The sequence below is a fragment of the Erpetoichthys calabaricus genome, chromosome 13 (assembly GCF_900747795.2).
Source record: "Erpetoichthys calabaricus chromosome 13, fErpCal1.3, whole genome shotgun sequence".
Classification (NCBI taxonomy): domain Eukaryota; kingdom Metazoa; phylum Chordata; class Cladistia; order Polypteriformes; family Polypteridae; genus Erpetoichthys; species Erpetoichthys calabaricus.
The window spans coordinates 10,432,994-10,451,556 of record NC_041406.2 but is presented as its reverse complement, the minus strand read 5'-3'; the positions used below and the strand labels follow the sequence as shown (position 1 = coordinate 10,451,556).

General features: G+C 36.4%; 1 protein-coding gene across 2 annotated transcripts in view; it reads left to right on the top strand.

Annotated features, from left to right (window-relative positions):
* The window catches only part of grb10b (growth factor receptor-bound protein 10b), a 204,919-nt gene that overhangs the window by 135,590 nt on the left and 50,766 nt on the right, over positions 1-18,563 (top strand). For both annotated transcript variants that reach the window (XM_028817950.2, XM_028817951.2), the window contains exon 5: positions 4,206-4,347. In XM_028817950.2, the coding sequence (XP_028673783.1) occupies positions 4,206-4,347 (142 nt within the window). The remainder of the gene's footprint in view (positions 1-4,205; positions 4,348-18,563) is intronic.

The window sequence follows — 18,563 nt, the reverse complement described above, 5'->3', positions numbered from 1 at the left end:
TGGTCCCAGTCTTGGTGGCTTGTCATGTGGTGGGTGTAGCATCAGTGCGTGTACCCAACCTCTCTCTGTCTCTCTCTGATATGACCAGATTTACATTTTAATCTGAACAATTTCAGCAAATGAACATATTACGTATATAATATGTATCATTGTATAAATTTGTATAGTCTTTTATAGTTTGTGAATTAGTCTTTGGAAATATGCAACTGAATCCCTCTCCCTACTTTCTTGTCAAAAAAGTATTTATAGATTTAGGTTATATATTTTATTAGTCCTATAAATTTAGTGCCTTTTAATCCCGTTGTAATACTCAGTTTAACTTCATTTTATTTAACACATTTGTACTTAAGAGCTCAGCTTTCTATGTAGTAATTATAAATATAGTGCACCTGAAAAACATGTTAACATAAATGCAAAACATTGAGAAATCATAAACATAGATTTTTTTTTTTTTAAAACTGTGGAAGTATGAGTTTTCGGTGTAGATAGACATTACAGTATTTAATTAGCTGTATTTTTCTTCCACACTATATTTATTCTTCCCATTTGTTGATGCACAAATTATTGTTTAGTAATTTTTAATTTTAATGCATATATTGTAGATCAGAAAACCGAATATAGTACTGCAGCTTATTCAGATCAGATACTTCTTCGCTTGGCCATTTAAGGCTAAAATACAACAACAACAACATTTATTTATATAGCACATTTTCATACAAAAAGTAGCTCAAAGTGCTTTACATAATGAAAAGAAGAAAAATAAAAGACAAAATAAGAAATTAAAATAAGACAACATTAGTTAACATAGAAAGGAGTAAGGTCCGATGGCCAGGGTGGACAGAAAAAACAAAAAAAAACTCCAGAAGGCTGGAGAAAAAAATAAAATCTGCAGGGGTTCCAGGCCACGAGACCACCCAGTCCCCTCTGGGCATTCTACCTAACATAAATGAAATAGTCCTCTTTGTAGTTCGGGTTTTTCACTGAGTCACTTGATGCTGATGGCTTTTAATCCATCCATCATTGTTGGAACATCATGGTGCTTTGGGTAGATGGTGGTGGCGCACGCCACCACCAACAGGACACCGGAAAAGGAAACAGAAGAGAGAGTAGGGGTTAGTACAGATTTTGAATGAATAGTTATTATAATGAATTGGATATACAGAGTATCAGGATTAAATTACAGTGAAGTTATGAGAAGGCCATGTTAAAATAATGTGTTTTCAGTAGGTTTTTAAAGTGCTCCACTGTATTAGCAGATATTTTAAGTAATCCAGTAGAGGTAATGAAACTTCCAAAGATTTAGCAGTGGTTCATCATGCTTATTTAATATAGCATAGTTTGATAAATCACTATTTTTTTTATTAATTTGCTTCTTTATTTACTATTTTTTATTTTTTTGTGGAAATGGTCACATTTGAGATCACACTTTCCTTTTCTTGAGCTTTGTTGCTAGTTTTGCTTCATGGTCACCCTGTTTGGATAAATTGTCACATTTTTTTTCTCCACTCTCAGCAATAAGCCCTAGAATATGTGCAACAATTATTTTTAGCCACTCATTCAAGTATAACTCATCCTTACAATGTTGCAGAGGTAAAACTTGTTTCATTATAATATTCAGAGGTCTGCAAAGACAGTCACCTAGGGAATTGTAGTAATATGTGATGCAGTGTGATTTCTATGTGTTTTCCCAATAAAAGTGCAGATATTTAAAGTGAATTACAGTTGTTTTTGAACAATAAAAGTGGCAAAGTAATACCTACATTATACATGTTAGTCTTTTGTTATTTTTTTCTTTCTAAAATGCTACACAGAGTGATTAAGTAAATAATAGTATGCTGAGTAGCCGTTTTACTAGGTCTACCTAACTAAAAACATGCTAGCCCCCAATTAGCCTCAGAATATCCTGAATTAATTGTAGCATGCCGCCATAGACAAGTTTGAAACTATGACCCTGTATTACTGCCTTCTGAGGGCTCTAGTGTTGTATGTCTTACAGATTTTGCAGATTAGCTGGTAGTCTGTCTTTGCTCCTAAATAACTTGTTATATTTTACCCATATATTTGATTGGATTGCATTGTGCTTACTGGAGAGGCCACTACATTAAGGAATTAAATGATTCCTGAGATCAGTCAAGTGCTTTTTAGCCATGTGGTATGGAGTATTATCCAGCAAGATAAACAGAGGGAGAAAAAAAAGCACTATATTTGTCTCCAAAGGAAATTTGACTTTTTACTGAAACTCAATAAATAAATATTTTAACAAACAACTCACCTCTCAAGTACACAGCAGAATGACTAAAAGGAAAGAACAACAAAAAATTAGAGAACTTCTAACTTAAAGCTTTGGCGGTCACAGTCTCAGTGAGGCCTTATAAAAGAATGTTGCCTGGATGACAGACTAGTTCTGAATCACTAGTACGGTGAAAACTGAGCTTAGGCGCCTGAGATCACAGTGCTAGTAGCTGATTATAGGAGTATTTAAAACATCGCAGTTTTAGTTTCTCAAAATCTTAAGTTTCCAGGTGTTTCAATGTAAATTAGCATTCTCTCTCTGACTTCTTCCAAGTTTGTGACTTATCCAGATGGCAGTGTAGACATGCTGTCACATTGGTTTTTAATGAATGCAACAGATAGCTAAATTTAAAATCCTTGTATTCTATTTCCAGTGGCTACTTTAATTGATTAACTAGAAGCCAGATCATATCTAATGTTAATCAAATCTAGTAACAAGTAAAACAAGTTTAGAAACAAAAAGACAAATAGAGAAAACAGGGCTTTTGCCTGCGCAGTGCCTGGCATGTCTTGTACCTTGCATTCATATAAGGATGCATATGATGGGGGAACAAAGCTGAAATATCTAGAATCCACAAGATACTAATCAATGTGTGCACATAAACACACACCATTGTACACATATATATATATCAAAAATGAAAAGTGGACTGGCTCACTCACCCAGTGATGCTCATTAATCTCAACACTGTTTCCTGTTTTCAGCTAAAATTTGGCAGGATGGTACATCTAATGCATTATGTGTCCACTAAGAAAGGACATTTGTATATACTGTATGAATATTGAGAGGTAAATCCCACCCTCACAATAGAAGAGCTAAATGCCCCAAACACTCAAATTTGATAGAAACTGGTTGATCCTATGGAAAAAAGAGGTAACCTTTTATGATAATTTTTTTTATCAGTATTTATTGATTATGTTAAAGTACATACTCTGTGGTTTGCTGAGATGAGGCTTTATGCAAATGAAGGATGCAGTAGAAACAATTGAATGGCCATGCAAACAGAGTGGCTGGATGACTGAGGAAGGGGCAATGTCCTGGACAGGAAAAAAGAGACATGATCATGTTGGACATGTACAATGAGATGTGAAATGTTAAGAGGAGTTCAGCAATAGTCTGTTTAGCCGGCATGCTCCAGTGAGGGTGGAGCCCCTTCAAGATGCTCCATTGTAATTTACGTTTAAAAGGGAACACCCTAACCTCTGAAATTTACATGTGCATCTGCTTACTTTGAATGGATATGCCAAAATTATTTATATGTATATTCTCATCTTCAGACCTTTAAGGGGGACCACATACAGCTTGCAAAAAACATGAAAAGAAATACTTGAGTGAACGATGTAAACAAATGAAAATTATAAACATCTAAAAATGATCATATACTCAAATTTCACATTATTCCTTCTGATTACCTGTTTCATTTCAAAAGAATACAATTTCCTATGAAATTGTGTTTTGCAAAGACCTTCAACAAAAGCAAAGTACCTATGAAAAGCAGGAGCTGATTTAATGCAGAAATGTGTTTAGGAAATATCTGGGGCAAAGCCATGTAATACAGTCATGTACAATTGATTCAATAAGGATGAGTCCATAGAGAGGAGGTCACCATATCTTATTCTATCAGAGTGCAATCTGTAATAAGTTATACTTTTAATACACGATTGACTGAAGAATTTATCAATGAAACTACTTGCTGATCAATAGTCAATGTCTTATGAAATCTTTGGTTTGAACTATAATAATATTCTACATTTGGGTCTACAGTGTTGTTTTGGAATTGAACTGTATCGTTTGGTCTAATATTGTAATTTTTTTTTGTTCTTAAATGTTGTTTCTTCCTCAGTTTAAGTTGTGTTAGTGTACTTTAAATTCAGCAATAACAATTTATTTTTTCCAATTTCGTCTTTTACAGAAAGCTACAAGAGGAGGAGCAACAGCTTCGAACCTCATCCTTGCCTGCCATTCCAAATCCTTTCCCAGAACTATGTAGCCCAGCAAGCTCTCCTGTACTTTCTCCTGGATCTTTACCCCAGAACCATCCTCCTGACAAATATGTAAGTAAAACTATATATTTCATTTTGCTTTATTTTATATAAAAAATATTAGCTGTATGAATAAATTCAAAAACATTTTGTTTAACAGTTCATCAGAAAAGAAATTGTAAATCTTTTCTCAATAGCATATTTTTCTCATTGTTTTGCAATTAATCTATAAGTAACATTTCTACTTGGTTGTAGCCCGTCTTATGACAGGTGCTGAGCATGCGGCTAAGAGTTAACTAATTGGCTTGCTTGTGACTGTTGCCCAGTTTTCCTTTCAAAATGGTGAGATGTGTTCATCCATCAAAACTGAATAACTACTGACTTGCATTGCTGGACGGTGGAGCAGATAAATACTGCATTGCAGCTGCCGTGGGCAGTTTGCATAATTTCAGGTAAAAATAAGCAGACTTCATGCCCCATTTCTATATAACCCCTATAGTTACCCACAGAACTTCTATATTCTCACCAAGTTTATATGAGAGAAAACATGCTTAAAATGAGAATTTATTTTAATTTGTATGTGAGTATTGCCCACAATTATTTTCTAAGAACTAAAAAATGTCAAGTTATAACATATTTGGTGGGAAACATGTGGTGGAGACATATTTTGTTTTAGGCAGTTTTAATAGTAAGATCATCAATAGAATGTGTTGGAGCTAGAATAGCTTTGACAAAAAACTAAAGAGAGTAAAGCGTTTATATTTTTAACACTGTTAACAATATGGCCATATTGTTCATGCTGTTATATTTATAAAGAACTGTCTGAATGAGAAGGAGCTCATATTATTTGGTGCATTTAAGTTTCATTGCTGAGCTGGTTAGAAGCTAAAACTTGTATCCTATGGTTAGACTACTTGTTGAATTTCTTGAAATGTCTTACAGGTCTGTATTCTGTCATCCTATTTATTGGCAGAATGTTTGAATGACAAGGTTCAAAAATCTGAATAACCTCATATTTCTTTGGTTAAAACATAAACCTACTATAGGCTCAGTAAATATTGTTACTGTGCATATTATTTCATATTGTGTCAAAAATCATTCTGATTTCTTTGACTTAGATGTAGTTAACATTATTTTAAATATGTGAAACAAAACTTACAAAATGCTACTTTCATTTTATATTTTAGCAGTCGGAGGAAATTCATAGAGGTGATTACAATTGATTAAGGAGAGTAGAGAAAAAAATAAAATATGCAAAAAAGGAAACCAGAGATGCATGTTGTTTATTATTCTGTAGCTGTCTGTGGTGAAGATTTCAGTAATGTGCCCATAGTTATAAAGAAAATTTTGGTCATACTGTACACAGTAACTTGAAACTAGAAATGATAGTCATTTGCTTTAAAGAATAAAAGGGCTAACACCAACATTTTATAGTAGAAATCTCAAAGAAAGCTAATGATTGCGTTATTGTTAGATGGTTGAAGAATACTTTTCAGTTTGCTCAAAGACATCTAATTAGAAGCAGTTGTAGCTGAAACATATAATTTAAGTAATACAGTATTTTTATATAGAATCAACTTAGTAATTGACATTACAAATGCCAGATCTGTTTCAGAATCAAAGTATTTTTATATTATTTTAACCATGCAGTGCATTTATTTTGTGTCATTATTACAAGCTTGCCGACAGATAAATACAATCAATTCTTTTTATGTGATGCAAGATGTTAGGTATAAGAACACGTGCTGTGATGTATTATGAAGAAAGCATTTAGAATGAAATCATGAGCATTTTCATTAGTAGTTATTGTTGGGAAATCTGAACTACAAATCTAAGCATGGTATTCCAGCTGTGTAAAAACTTGCTCTTTTAGGAAAGAAGGCCTATTACATAAAATGTAAAAATTTTAAATATTGGAGCAGACATTCAGGCAATACCCTTAGTAGGTGTATCACACCACCTCAAGTTCAGAGCCTTGCTATATAGCAATACAATCCATTTGTTGCCCTTTCCTAGCAGTGGTTTTCATTGCCACATGGGCTTTTTTTTTTTTTTTTTTTTTTAAATGTCACAGCTTATTGTTTCTGATTTTTATAGTACAGTGGAACCTCTGTTCACGACCATAATTCTTTCCAGAACTCTGGTTGTAAACCGATTTGGTCGTGAACCGAAGCAATTTCCCCCATAGGATTGTATGTAAATACAATTAATCCGTTCCAGACCATATGAACTGTATGTAAATATATATATTTTTTTAAGTTTTTAAGCACAAATATAGTTAATTAAACCATAGAATGCACAGCGAAATAGTAAACTAAATGTAAAAACATTGAATAACACTGAGAAAACCTTGAACAACAGAGAAAACTAACACTGCAATAGTTCGCACTATAGTGCTACCAAACATTGGCTAAAAACACTTTTTTTTTTAATGAGTTTTAAGCACAGGGAAAAAAAATGAACATTTGATAATATCCCTAATTTAATAAACCACCAAGAAAAGTAACATTGCAACAATGCATGCTACGAACCGATCGCTGTAAACAGAAGTGAAAACAAAATCAAGCCCAGTTCATTTTTTAACTGCCTTCCTACCGTATGCGTCCAACTCTCTCTCTCTCGCGCACTGCCTGTGTCTGTGCGTCTGTCTCTCTCGCGCACTGCCTGTGTGTGTGCGCCTCTCACTCGTGCTGCTTGTGTGTGTGCGTCTGTCTCTCTCGCGCTGCCTGTGTGTGTTGCGCTCTCTCTCTCTCTCTTGCTCGCTGCACAGGAAATGCACAGGGAGAGACTGAACATGTACAAACCGAAAGGCAAAGTGGCTTGTTTGTATACCGAGTGTGTGGTCGTGAACCGAGGCAAAAGTTTGGTGAACTTTTTGGTCGTAAACAGATTTGTATGTGTACCGAGATGTTCGTGAACCAAGGTTCCACTGTAGTTTATAAAGAGTTGAACATACAATGTTATCAGCTAGTCTGTCAAATCATGTTAGTTGTACTATTTTAACTTTAAATAGCTATCCATTTCTGAAGGTGGTGAATTAGTCATATTTAGCTAAAAAACCAGACTTGCAAAGGATAAAATTTATTAGTATTGTAGTACAAAAAATCTAGAGACAAAAAATATGCTGAGAGAAATAAATATTTTAAAGTTTTTGTCCATACTATACTGTTTTTTCCAGTCACAGTATAATTTATGCAGCTTTAAGTGCAATAGACAACATAAGGCTGTAAATTTCAATGTTGGTAATTTAAGAAATGTATGATATTTAGTTAAAATATAGTTAGTCTGTAACCTAAGCTAAGAATATGTTAAAGACTGAATGTCACCGTCACTGTCTGCATGACGTTGGCATATTCCCTCGTGTCTTTGCTTTTCTGCCGAGTACCTATTTTTTCTGCCACATTCTTAAAGCTTTGTGAGTTTGGTTAAATGGTTCAAGTGTGGGTTTGTGCAGTGAGTGGATCCTGTGATGGACTGCCACCCTGTCTAGGCCCTTTTACTGCATTGTTCTAATCATAGGCAGGATAAGCTCTTGGTTCCTGCGCCTCAGAATTGGAGTACACGTGTTTGAGAATGACCTGTGCCTAGTCATATTTTGCCAGTGATTATAATTGCTTTAATATTACCATAAACTGTTGCCAGAACCAAAGATTATTTCTAAAAGTCCATAAAATTAGGCCTCTCTTTTTTGCTGAAATATCCTTGTTTTTATAGTTAGAGATGACAGCTTTAGGTGTATCTACAGTATATCCCATTTTCTTGAAATCCTTGAGCATTGTTTATTATTTGTGGTTGTCACTGACTTTATTTTCTGGTATCTGATTTAAAGGCAGTTGGTCCACAACAGACATTTTAAAGAAACAACAATTGCAAGGTTCTTAGTTTAATCACAACACAGCCATGAGTTGGCAGTACAGTGATCCCCCGCCTATCGTGGAAGTTATGTTCCAGACCCACCCGCGATAGGTGAAAATCTGCGATATAGAAAGACCACTTTTTTTTTTTTTTTATAGTTTAAGCCTTAAAATCCCCCCCACCCCACACACACACGCTTTAAACACATGTAAACTTATTAAAACACATTTTGGATACACATGTGATACACGGATGACGGGCTAAACGTATGAGTAACATAATAATCATCATCATCAGTTTTACCTTCTCCAGTATGGTCAAGGTCTTCCTCTGGTGCTTACTGCTACCAGAAGGCTTACAAGATGCAGGATGCTTGGGAGCCATTGTAGAGCTTAAAACAAAATGAAAAGTTCACAAAAGTTTGCTCAGAAAAGTCGAGCAACAAGCAAGGTACGTGATATGCACTTCGTGGGTGACCCACGCTCGCTGTTCTTGCGAGATTACACCACGTTAACAGCAACAAATCAGTCCAAGAGAATAAAATCCGCTCTGATTGGTTGAGTCTCCTCTTTCAGCCAATAACGGGCTTTGTGAGAAATCGTCTTAGTGCTGTAACGCGAAACTCTTTGTCTGCTGAAAACCGTATGCTTTGTTATGAATTGGCTGCAAAGTATACTACAGGTAGGATGTACTTATTGAATTTTTCCACGATATACAGTAGTGGGGGCGTGATAGCCGAACCACGATAGAGTGGGGGATTACTGTAGTCAGTTCAGAAAGAGTGAAACTGAGTATGAATTCATAAGACAATTCTAGTCAATTTACAGAATTTTTGTATGTATTTGAGTGCAGGAATATATTATACTTCAACCTGACTAAGTCCGTTTCTCTTCAAGCATTATTTAAACACAAGGTATTGCACTGCCCACATCCTCAACTCTGATTTCTGTATCTGCATGTTCCGGTCAAGAGTAACTGCAACAGGTAGATGCATCATATGCATGAAAGCTTAACACAGTGTAAACAATTCAAGAAAATCCTAAATAACTAGAAAAGCTCAATTATAAAACAGTGATTTAAAACAAGACATCGAATATTCTTGCACCAAGTAATTTGTGCACTAAAAAAATCCATATTTGTGGTATGTACTATGTTTGTGCAGGATACCTGCAATTCTTTACCGAATTTCAAACCCTAACCTAGTACACCTTTTTGGGATGTGGGAGGAAAACCTGAAAGGCTGGAGAAACATTCCACTCCATGGCTTCCATTAGTATTCAAACCCAATCTCTTGGAGCTGTGAGGCAGCGCTGTGTCACCATACCTCCAAAATCATAACCATTGTTATCATATCACCAGCAAGGCAAAAAAATAAAAAATTAAGATAAAGAATAGATGGAAAATGAGATTGTCCTTTCCCCATGAACCCAGCAAAGAGAATAGAATAAAATGCTCTCCTTTAAAATTATGTAATGTTTGTGACTACTTTTTCTCAGTATATCTATAGCTTAAAACTTAAATAAAAAAAACTCTCAGAATATTATGTTTTAAAATTTAAAAACCAGCTATTCAAAAACTACATACAAATGATAACAGTGCATATAAAAAGTATTTACCTCCTCAGACTCAGATGTTTTATTATTTTACAATGTTAAATTACAGTGCATCTAATTATGCTTTTTTAGCCCTATTAATTAGAAATTTTCTTGCATGTAAATGTCAAAGTGAAAATGAAAACTCTATAAAATTGATCTAAATGTACTGCAGTTAATATTTATAAAATAATGGCAAATGTATTCACTTACTTTACCAATGGCTACCTGAGTCATCGCTGGTGCAACCAGTTGATTTTAGAAGTCAGAAAATTCATTAAATTGAGCTTGACCTGCATGCAGTCAAAGTGATTCAGGTGGCTATAATATAAATGCAGTTATTTCTGGAAGATTCAGTTCTTGGTGAGTCAATTTCTTGGCAAAAGATCTGGAACATAAATGTTAAAGGAACTCTACGGACAGCTTCCTGTGACAGGGTTATTGAAAAGTACACTGAGGATAGACACAAGGCTACTCTAAGTCTTTAGAGTCTAAGTCACTGAAAATACCTTGGATTATAGCCTAGCGCATGGTGGGCACTAGTGAGGGAAGCCTCCAAGGGACCTGTGATACCTCAGAAGGAGTTACAAACCTCTGTGGCCGAGAATGGGAGAGACTATGCATACAACAACTGGTGCGTCACCAGTTACATCTTTCTGGAAGAGTGCCAAAAAGAAAGCTGCTAGGGAATCTTGTGACATCTCAGCTAGACCTTGCCAGAAAGCATATTGGAGAAGCTGGAATCAAGTGGAAGAAGGTTCTGTGGTCAGATGAAACCAGATTTGAGTTTTTGTTTGTCCATCATACTAAACGGACAAACTACACTATGTCCAACCTTAAGTGTGCTCTGGAGGTGCTCCTCTAAAACAGGTGCTGGACAGACTGTAGAGGGTGAAAGCTAAAATATAGGGAAAACCTATTTTGGCTTGCAAAGTAAATGTGACTTATTGGAAGGTTTCTTTTAAAGCAAAACAACAACAGCAACCCTAAACACAAAGCTAAGATACAATGGAAAGGTTAAAAAACAACAATAATTATGTCAAAAAGTTTTTAAGACCGTTCCTCTCTTACGCCTGATGCTTGCTGGTATAGGCTCAGGAGAAAAGGGTTTGAAAATGAAGGGATGGATTTCCAAGACAGAGTCTGACCTAGGGCTGGGCGATTTGGGCTAAAATCAAAATCTCGATTAATTGAACATTTTAACTCGATTACGATTAATGAATGATTATTTTATTTATTTATTTATTTTTTGCCCTCATAGTTCACTGACAAGTTTTGTACAGTAAATATGCTCACATATTACAAGTGAGAGATTTTTGAATGAAGGGTGCATTACTTGATTTTAAAATAATTGAAGGAAACACACTATCTACTATATCTGTGATTATTTATTGAACATCAATGTTGAACAACTGAAATTAAAGCACACATTGCCTAAAACGAACAGTCACTTTGTTCTTATAAAAAAAGTCAAAATAAATAACTTGCACTTTTGGAAACAAAAAAAATTATTTTCAATGTTTTTCTTATTAAAAGTAGAAAATAAGCAGTATCTCTTCTAAATAAAATAACTCTTATATATCCTGTAAATAATATTTTAAACAGTGCATTTCTTGCATCTTCTGTAAACAAATATTTTAATGTTGTAATGAAAATAGAACTCTCTAAACACTGTTGCATGAGGTGATCTTAGCGATCTTGTCATGTCACTATATGAACATGAATTTACTCTTAAGTTCTTACTAAGAAACACGAGCATGTTAACCTTTTCAGGTTTCAGGCAGGACCTGAGGCATGTAACAATGTTTCCGCCCGAACTGAAAACCCGCTCTGATGGGGAGCTAGTAGCTGGTATGCAGAGATACTTTTTTGCCACCTTACTTAGAGTGGGAAAGTGTACATGATGCTTGCCTCACTATCCAGCATGGGGGACACCAAATAGCTGCTCATCTCTGCTTCTAGCGATTGCTAAAGTGACAGAGTGGGTGTAGCTGAACTTGCTGAAGGTGTTGCCTCACTCTCTTTAAAAAAGCTTCCTAATGACCTCTTTTGCTTTTATGCTATTATATTTAATTAAGCTGACGTGTACTTACCAATTGCAAGGTGTAGGCGGTGTCCAAAACACTGCTGCCGTAACCATCCATTAAGCGCAGCAGCTTTGACAACATTAGCACTGTTGTCTGTCGTAATGGCTGAAAGTTTTTCTTCCGCGAGGTCCCATCCAGAAAGCATATCTTTCAGACCTTGCGCAATCATATCTGCCGTGTGATCGGCTGGAAAATATGCCGTCTCAAGGCATCTCTGGCGCAGCTTCCAATCGTCGTCAATGTAGTGCAAAGTAAGGCTCAAGAATGGGTCCATCGTCCTACTTGACCAGAGATCAGATGTGGCTGCAAAGTGTTGAACATTTTTCAGTTCAGCAGCTACATTTTTACAACATGTCTTGTACATGTCTGACAGCGCAGTTTTAGAAAAATGTGATCGCGATGGCACAGTGTATCTTCTGTCGAGAGTTTTAACGAGGTGTTTAAACCCGCTTCGCTCCACTGTAGCCAAGGGAGTCATATCCTTTGCGATGTAATAACAAATAGCGTCAGTTATTTCTTTCCATCTTCTTGAACTCTTCTCATACTGTGTGGCATTTGTGAACGCTTGTGTTATCGACATCTGCTTTGCGGAGGCACTTGTTGCTGGGCGCTTGTCAGTCTCTTTTTGTTTTTTTTGAGCCATGCACTTCATATTCAGTAACGTGATTGTGCTTCAAGTGTTGAAACAAATTGGTGGTGTTACCTTTGGGCGTCGAAACTGTTTTTCTACAGTGTCTACATCTGACTTCATTTTGTTCAATGTCATCCTTACTGAAGCCAAAATGTGTCCAAATGACGGAGACTGCGTTTTTCTTTGGTACAAGCTGCTCTTGTTGCTCAGTTGTGTCAGTGTTTAAGCTCTCCATGCTCGACATGTTGGCGGAATAACGTAACGTAACGGTCACGTGACTCCACACGCGGTAGTGTTTTTAAAGGGAAAGTAATCGAAATAATCGACCTGGAAAAATTGGATCGATTATAGGTTCTGAATGTCGATTTCGATTACTTTTCGATTAATCGCCCAGCCCTAGTCTGACCTCAGTCCAATTGAGAATTTGTGGCTGGACTTGCTTAAATGGATAGTCTCTCATAGTCCCCATTCAACTTGACAGAGCTTAAGAGTTATTGCAAAAAAAAAAAAAAAAATAGAGCAAAGGGTAAGAAGCACTGCCCATATACTGTATGTAAAGCTGGTAGGTTCAAGCCTGTAATTGCCATGAAAGGTGCCACTACTAGGTGATGATTTGAAAGGGTCGACTATGTAGGCAATCATTTATTTTGTTTTTAATGACTGGAATAAATTTAGACAAATTTGTAGAGATCAGTTTTCACTTTGACTTTTACTGCTGATATTCTGATAGGTGTCATAAAAGTAAGTTAAATGAACTGTTATCCAATGTTGTAAAACAAGAAAAAGTACGAGGGGGTGATTACTTTATATATGCATTGCTTTTAGTAGCTTTATTTTAATTGTAACAAGAGCAAATAACTTGCCTGTATAGTGATTTTAATGTTATTCTTTTTACTTTGTGGAAGGAAGAAATCAATGAATCGCTATATATTTTCTCTAAATTCTCAATCGGCATAAAAAGCAATCTTTTTAAGCATTTCTGAGATATTATTGAGACCATAATTATACTCATGACTCATAAAATGGTGAATAAATAATTTAAAATGAAGTAGAATTGTATGGATTACCTTATGCTGCTTTTCCCTTTCGCTTAATATTATGCTTTCCTGAATGGATTTTCCCATTATTCTATTCTATGCAAAGAATTTTAATGAGCAGTCTGTCCAGCAAGTGCAATCGTGCCACAAATAAAGCTTAATTGTACCAATACTGAATGAGTGAGTTTATTATTTTTCCCTTCATAAAATAGATTTCTAAAGTGAATGCTGCCAAGACTGCTATTGTGTTATGAATCAAAATAAGCAATAATGTGGCCATTTGTAGGCGAGGTTTGGGTTTTACATGTATTTGGAAGTAAATTAATGTAAAATCCAAACTGTAATCCAAAATGTAAAAATAAGACTGCATTTTACTTTTGGTACTGAAGCTTATTGTCTGTGGTTGACAAAGTGTATCCAGAGAGCCAGCAACAAGAGCACTCCAGATGGTGGTGGATTTTTTCCAGGCATAGCTGACATGAGAGCTTTTCAATTAGTGTTCTCTCTTCCACAGAACCTTCCAGTTATAACTTGCATGAAAAACAGAGTTGTATGCTGTAGATGGAATGAAAATTGGAGCAGCTGCTGCTTAGCTTGTTTAATTTAGGTGTGCTTGTCTGATTTAAGTTTTAGAAGCATTTGTGTCTTTGGAACTGGTATTAGTTGACGTAACTGTCCATTAATAACTCTTGAAGTACTTGCGGATTGCTATATCAGATTAGAAAGCGTTAGCGCAAATATAAAAGAGGTGGCTTTGAATTGAGTATCATATTCCTTATTTTCTAGCTTATTTTTGTCTGATTAAAAAAAAAAAAAAAAAAACGAGAAAAATATGTAAGTAAGCATCAGTGACTTCTTAAAACTCTCTTTAGGCCATCAGCAAGAAAGGAAGACCATAGGTGGTATTCCTTTTAATTTAGTAGAGGTCCCTGTAAGGTGCATGTCTATTGTTGTAGTATATCTTGTGGTTTTAGAAACAAGCAGATGTCGGTATAATTTACATTAATTAAGAACTTAATAACATTTAATAGCTTAATAACAATAAACTGAGCAGAACAGAATTATGTCTGCCATTACTCGGAGCTAAGGACCAAATCAGAGTTGAAGCTAATGATGAAGATGGTGATATAGACTTGACTAGTAATTTGAAAGTCCCATATAAAAATTCAGTTCCTCCTTTACCACTATTGCCAAGTATCAGATTTGCACAAGTACCCCAGCTACTTTGCCTTGTGTTTTTGTCTTGCATATTACCTCTACTCTTGCACATGAACAATATCCTGAAGTGCTTAGAGTGTCTGAACATACACAGGGGCATGGAGGAGCAGCCTTGATACCCCATTTTCTTTTAGTAATTTGTTTTGCTACCACAGAGTATACAGTAGTTTCCTTAGCTTTCAGTAAGTCTTTAGAGAACATATGGGCTGAATGTGCAGACTCTGAAGATCCCATTAATATTGTCATTTGGGCACGGGAACATTTTGTTTTTTATATAAAGAATATAAACGAAGCAAAAAATGCTGCCTAGTTAAAGTACATTTTACATAGAAGCAGTGATTATTTTTTTTAAGTACCTCATGTTAGCAGTGTAGCACTCTTTCTCATTTGTATTATTCATACAGTTACTTGAGCTTTGCATAAATAGTGTTTATGAAGAAATAATATGTCCTGAAAATACTGTGAATAATATTTCTATATATTCAAGTCATGTTCTGTTATGTAGATAACGTATTTTTCTGTATAATCGTGCATTCTTTTAGTTAATTGAAATTATTTGCATATGTTGAATGCTGAAATGGGCTTTTCTGACGTAATGCTGAAAGACAGTCCAGCCCAGTGAAGCAGCTGAGAAGCTGAACAAATGAGTCAGCAAAGTTTCTTCTGTTTTCTTTGAAACCATTAAAATGTGAGCAGCATTTTTACACAGAGGCTCTTTAAATGTGTCATCCTCAAACTCATTTGCCCTTATTCAGTTTTTTGTCTCTGTCTCATTAGTCTGCATGAAACCTCAGCCTATTACAACAGTGCCAAACAAGTACTTGTTAGCAATAAAGAAGCACAAATTAGATCATCTTTTTTAGTAAATTAATGGCTTTTTAATGTCAAATTATATTGTGATTACTTTTAATGGTGGATATTCATGGAAATGGCACAAGGGTGCAATAAGTGACACTGAAGACTCCCAGTCCTTGACCACTGTTCAGTTCACAACTAGGTTACCTTCTGTGTGGAGTTTCTAGGTTCACTGATTGGTCATGTGGATTTCCTCACCTAGACCAAACACATGCATTTGAGTGACTTTTGATTTGCCAATTGCACTAAGATGGACTGGTATCCCCTCCAGTTCTGGTACCTGTTTTGTGCCCACTATTTGAGTGCAAGTCTTTGTTTTTCAACAACCTTGTAACGAAGTATTTGTGAATATTTATGTTTTGGGTCTGTTTTAATAATACAGCATTTCCTTTATTTAATTGTGCCTGTGTTTACTGTAATGTTGTTTCAGCACTCGTAAATTACTGAAATACACTGTTGTGTGTGTTCAGTTCTATTCATTATTACCTATTTACAGACATTGCCGTCATTTAATTTTTTATAAAAAAAAAAACAAAACTGGGTAAAGCTACTGAAGAAGAAGATACACCTTAATCATTTTTGCCAATATGCAAATCTTCAGAGAGCAATGGAATGTCTATTAGGTATTGGAAATCAAGAGAGAATATTTTTAAATAAATATGACACTATTCTGGCATGTACAACAGCCATATTTGTTTTTGGCTTATTTAAAATTTTAAAAACCTAGGCAGAAGATATTTTGCCTATAAAAATGCAAGACTAATCCTCTGATTACAATTAGATAGATAGACAGATACTTTATTAATCCCCGAGGGGAAATTCACATACTCCAGCAGCAGCATACTGATAAAAACAATATTAATTTAAGAGTGATAAAAATGCAGTGCAAGTTAAAAAATGCAAGGTGGAGAGTGTGAGGCAGGTATAACATTCAATAAGATTGTATAATGTTGACGTTCAAACCCCCCCACTCTCCCCCACCCCCCAGATGAAGAGTTGCATAGTGTGGGGGTGGAATGATCTCCTCAGTCTGTCAATGGAGCAGGACGGTGACAGCAGTCTGTCGCTGAAGCTGCTTCTCTGTCTGAAGGTGATACTGTTTAGTGGATGCAGTGGATTCTCCATGATTGACAGGGTTAGGGTTAGACCTGCTCAGCGCCCGTTGCTCTGCCACAGATGTCAAACTGTCAAGCTCCCTGCCTACAATAGAGCCTGCCTTCCTCACCAGTTTATCCAGGCGTGAGGCGTCCCTCTTCTTTATGCTGCCTCCACAGCACACCACTGCGTAGAAGAGGGTGCTCACCACAACCGTCTGATAGAACATGTTCAGCATCTTACTGCAGGTATTGAAGGATGCCAGCCTTCTAAGGAAGTATAGTCGGCTCCGTCCTCTCTTGCACAGAGCATCAGTATTTGCAGTCCAGTCCAATTTATCATCCAGCTGCACTCCCAGGTATTTATATGTCTGCACCCTCTGCACACAGTCACCTCTGATAATCATGGGGTCTGGGAGGGGCCTGTGTCTCCTAAAATCTGCCACCAGCTCTTTGGTTCTGCTGATGTTCAGTTGTAGGTGGTTTGAGTTGCACCATTTAACAAAGTCCTTGATTAGGTTCCTATACACCTCCTCCTCCCCACTTCTGGTGCAGCCCAGGACAGCAGTGTCGTCAGTGAACTTTTGCACGTGGCAGGACTCTGAGTTGTATTGGAAGTCTGATGTATATAGGCTGAACAGGACTAGAGAAAGCACAGTCCCCTGCGGCGATCCTGTGCTGCTGACCACAATGTCAGACCTGCAGTTCCCGAGACGCACATACTGAGGTCTGTCTTTAAGAGAGTTCACGATCCATGCCACCAGGTATGAATCTACTCCCATCTCTGTCAGCTTGTCCCTTAGGAGCAGAGGTTGGATGGTGTTGAATGCGCTAGAGAAGTCCAAAAACATAATTCTTACAGCACCACTGCCTCTGTCCAAGTGGGAGAGGGATCAGTGTAGCTTCTCCTGGTAAAACTCCTTTCCAGTTAGTTAACTTCAATACCTACAATCCCTGTGGTTTGCCGTGAGTATGACTGAGATATACTGCAGCTGGATGTACATTACCTGCATTGTGAGGGAGCATCAGTTACAGCACTACGGCCATGTGGTGCGATTCCCTGAGAGTGATCCTACTCACAGTACCCTCCTTGTTGGGGACCCGAGTGGCTGGACCAGGCCAAGGGTATGCCCATGTAACACCTGGCTGCATCTGATAGATGGTCATTTCCGGAGGGTGGGACTGGACCATGTGTCTGCCTGGGAGGTTGCCAACCAGAATCCCAAGCTATTTCGTCGTGTGGTGGGTGCGGCAATGCACTGTACCAGTACATGCTCCCTGACCTGTTGCTTGGATTTAAAAAATGGATGGATGTGTATGAAAACAACCAGTAGCCATGTTTGCTTTTATTTTTAACACATGGGCCACTAAAATGTATTTTGTTAAGAAATAACGTACTGAATTTCTAACAGCCTTTACCGTAAAACTATGTTGTAGCTGGAAAAGCATTTAGTGTTAAGTGTTCAGAAAAATGTGATAGGTGGCAAAAAATTACATGAAGTAAAAGATGAAGATTCACACTATATAAAATAATTAAAATGATGCCCTGTAAAATCTGAATGCCTTTAACATAATGTTTGCATCCAGGATATTCGATTTTTATCTTTGTATATCCTTTCCCATTGCACACAGAACACTATCTTCTTTTTCTTTATAAAACATTGTTGCATTAGAAGCCCACCTTTTTTCTCTTGCAGTTTAAATTGATTCATTTGATTTTATTTCTTTTTAAGCATCTGTTTCATTTAGTAATGCTGTGTGATTTTGACTATACCTTTATATTTTAATCCCATTCTTTTTGACTAAATGATCAGTTATATGAAAGCTACTGTATGTTCAGCCAGATGGCTTCACTTGCTTTGAAAGCTATGAAATACATATACAATACAACAGTGCACTACAGTACAAAATAATGAAAA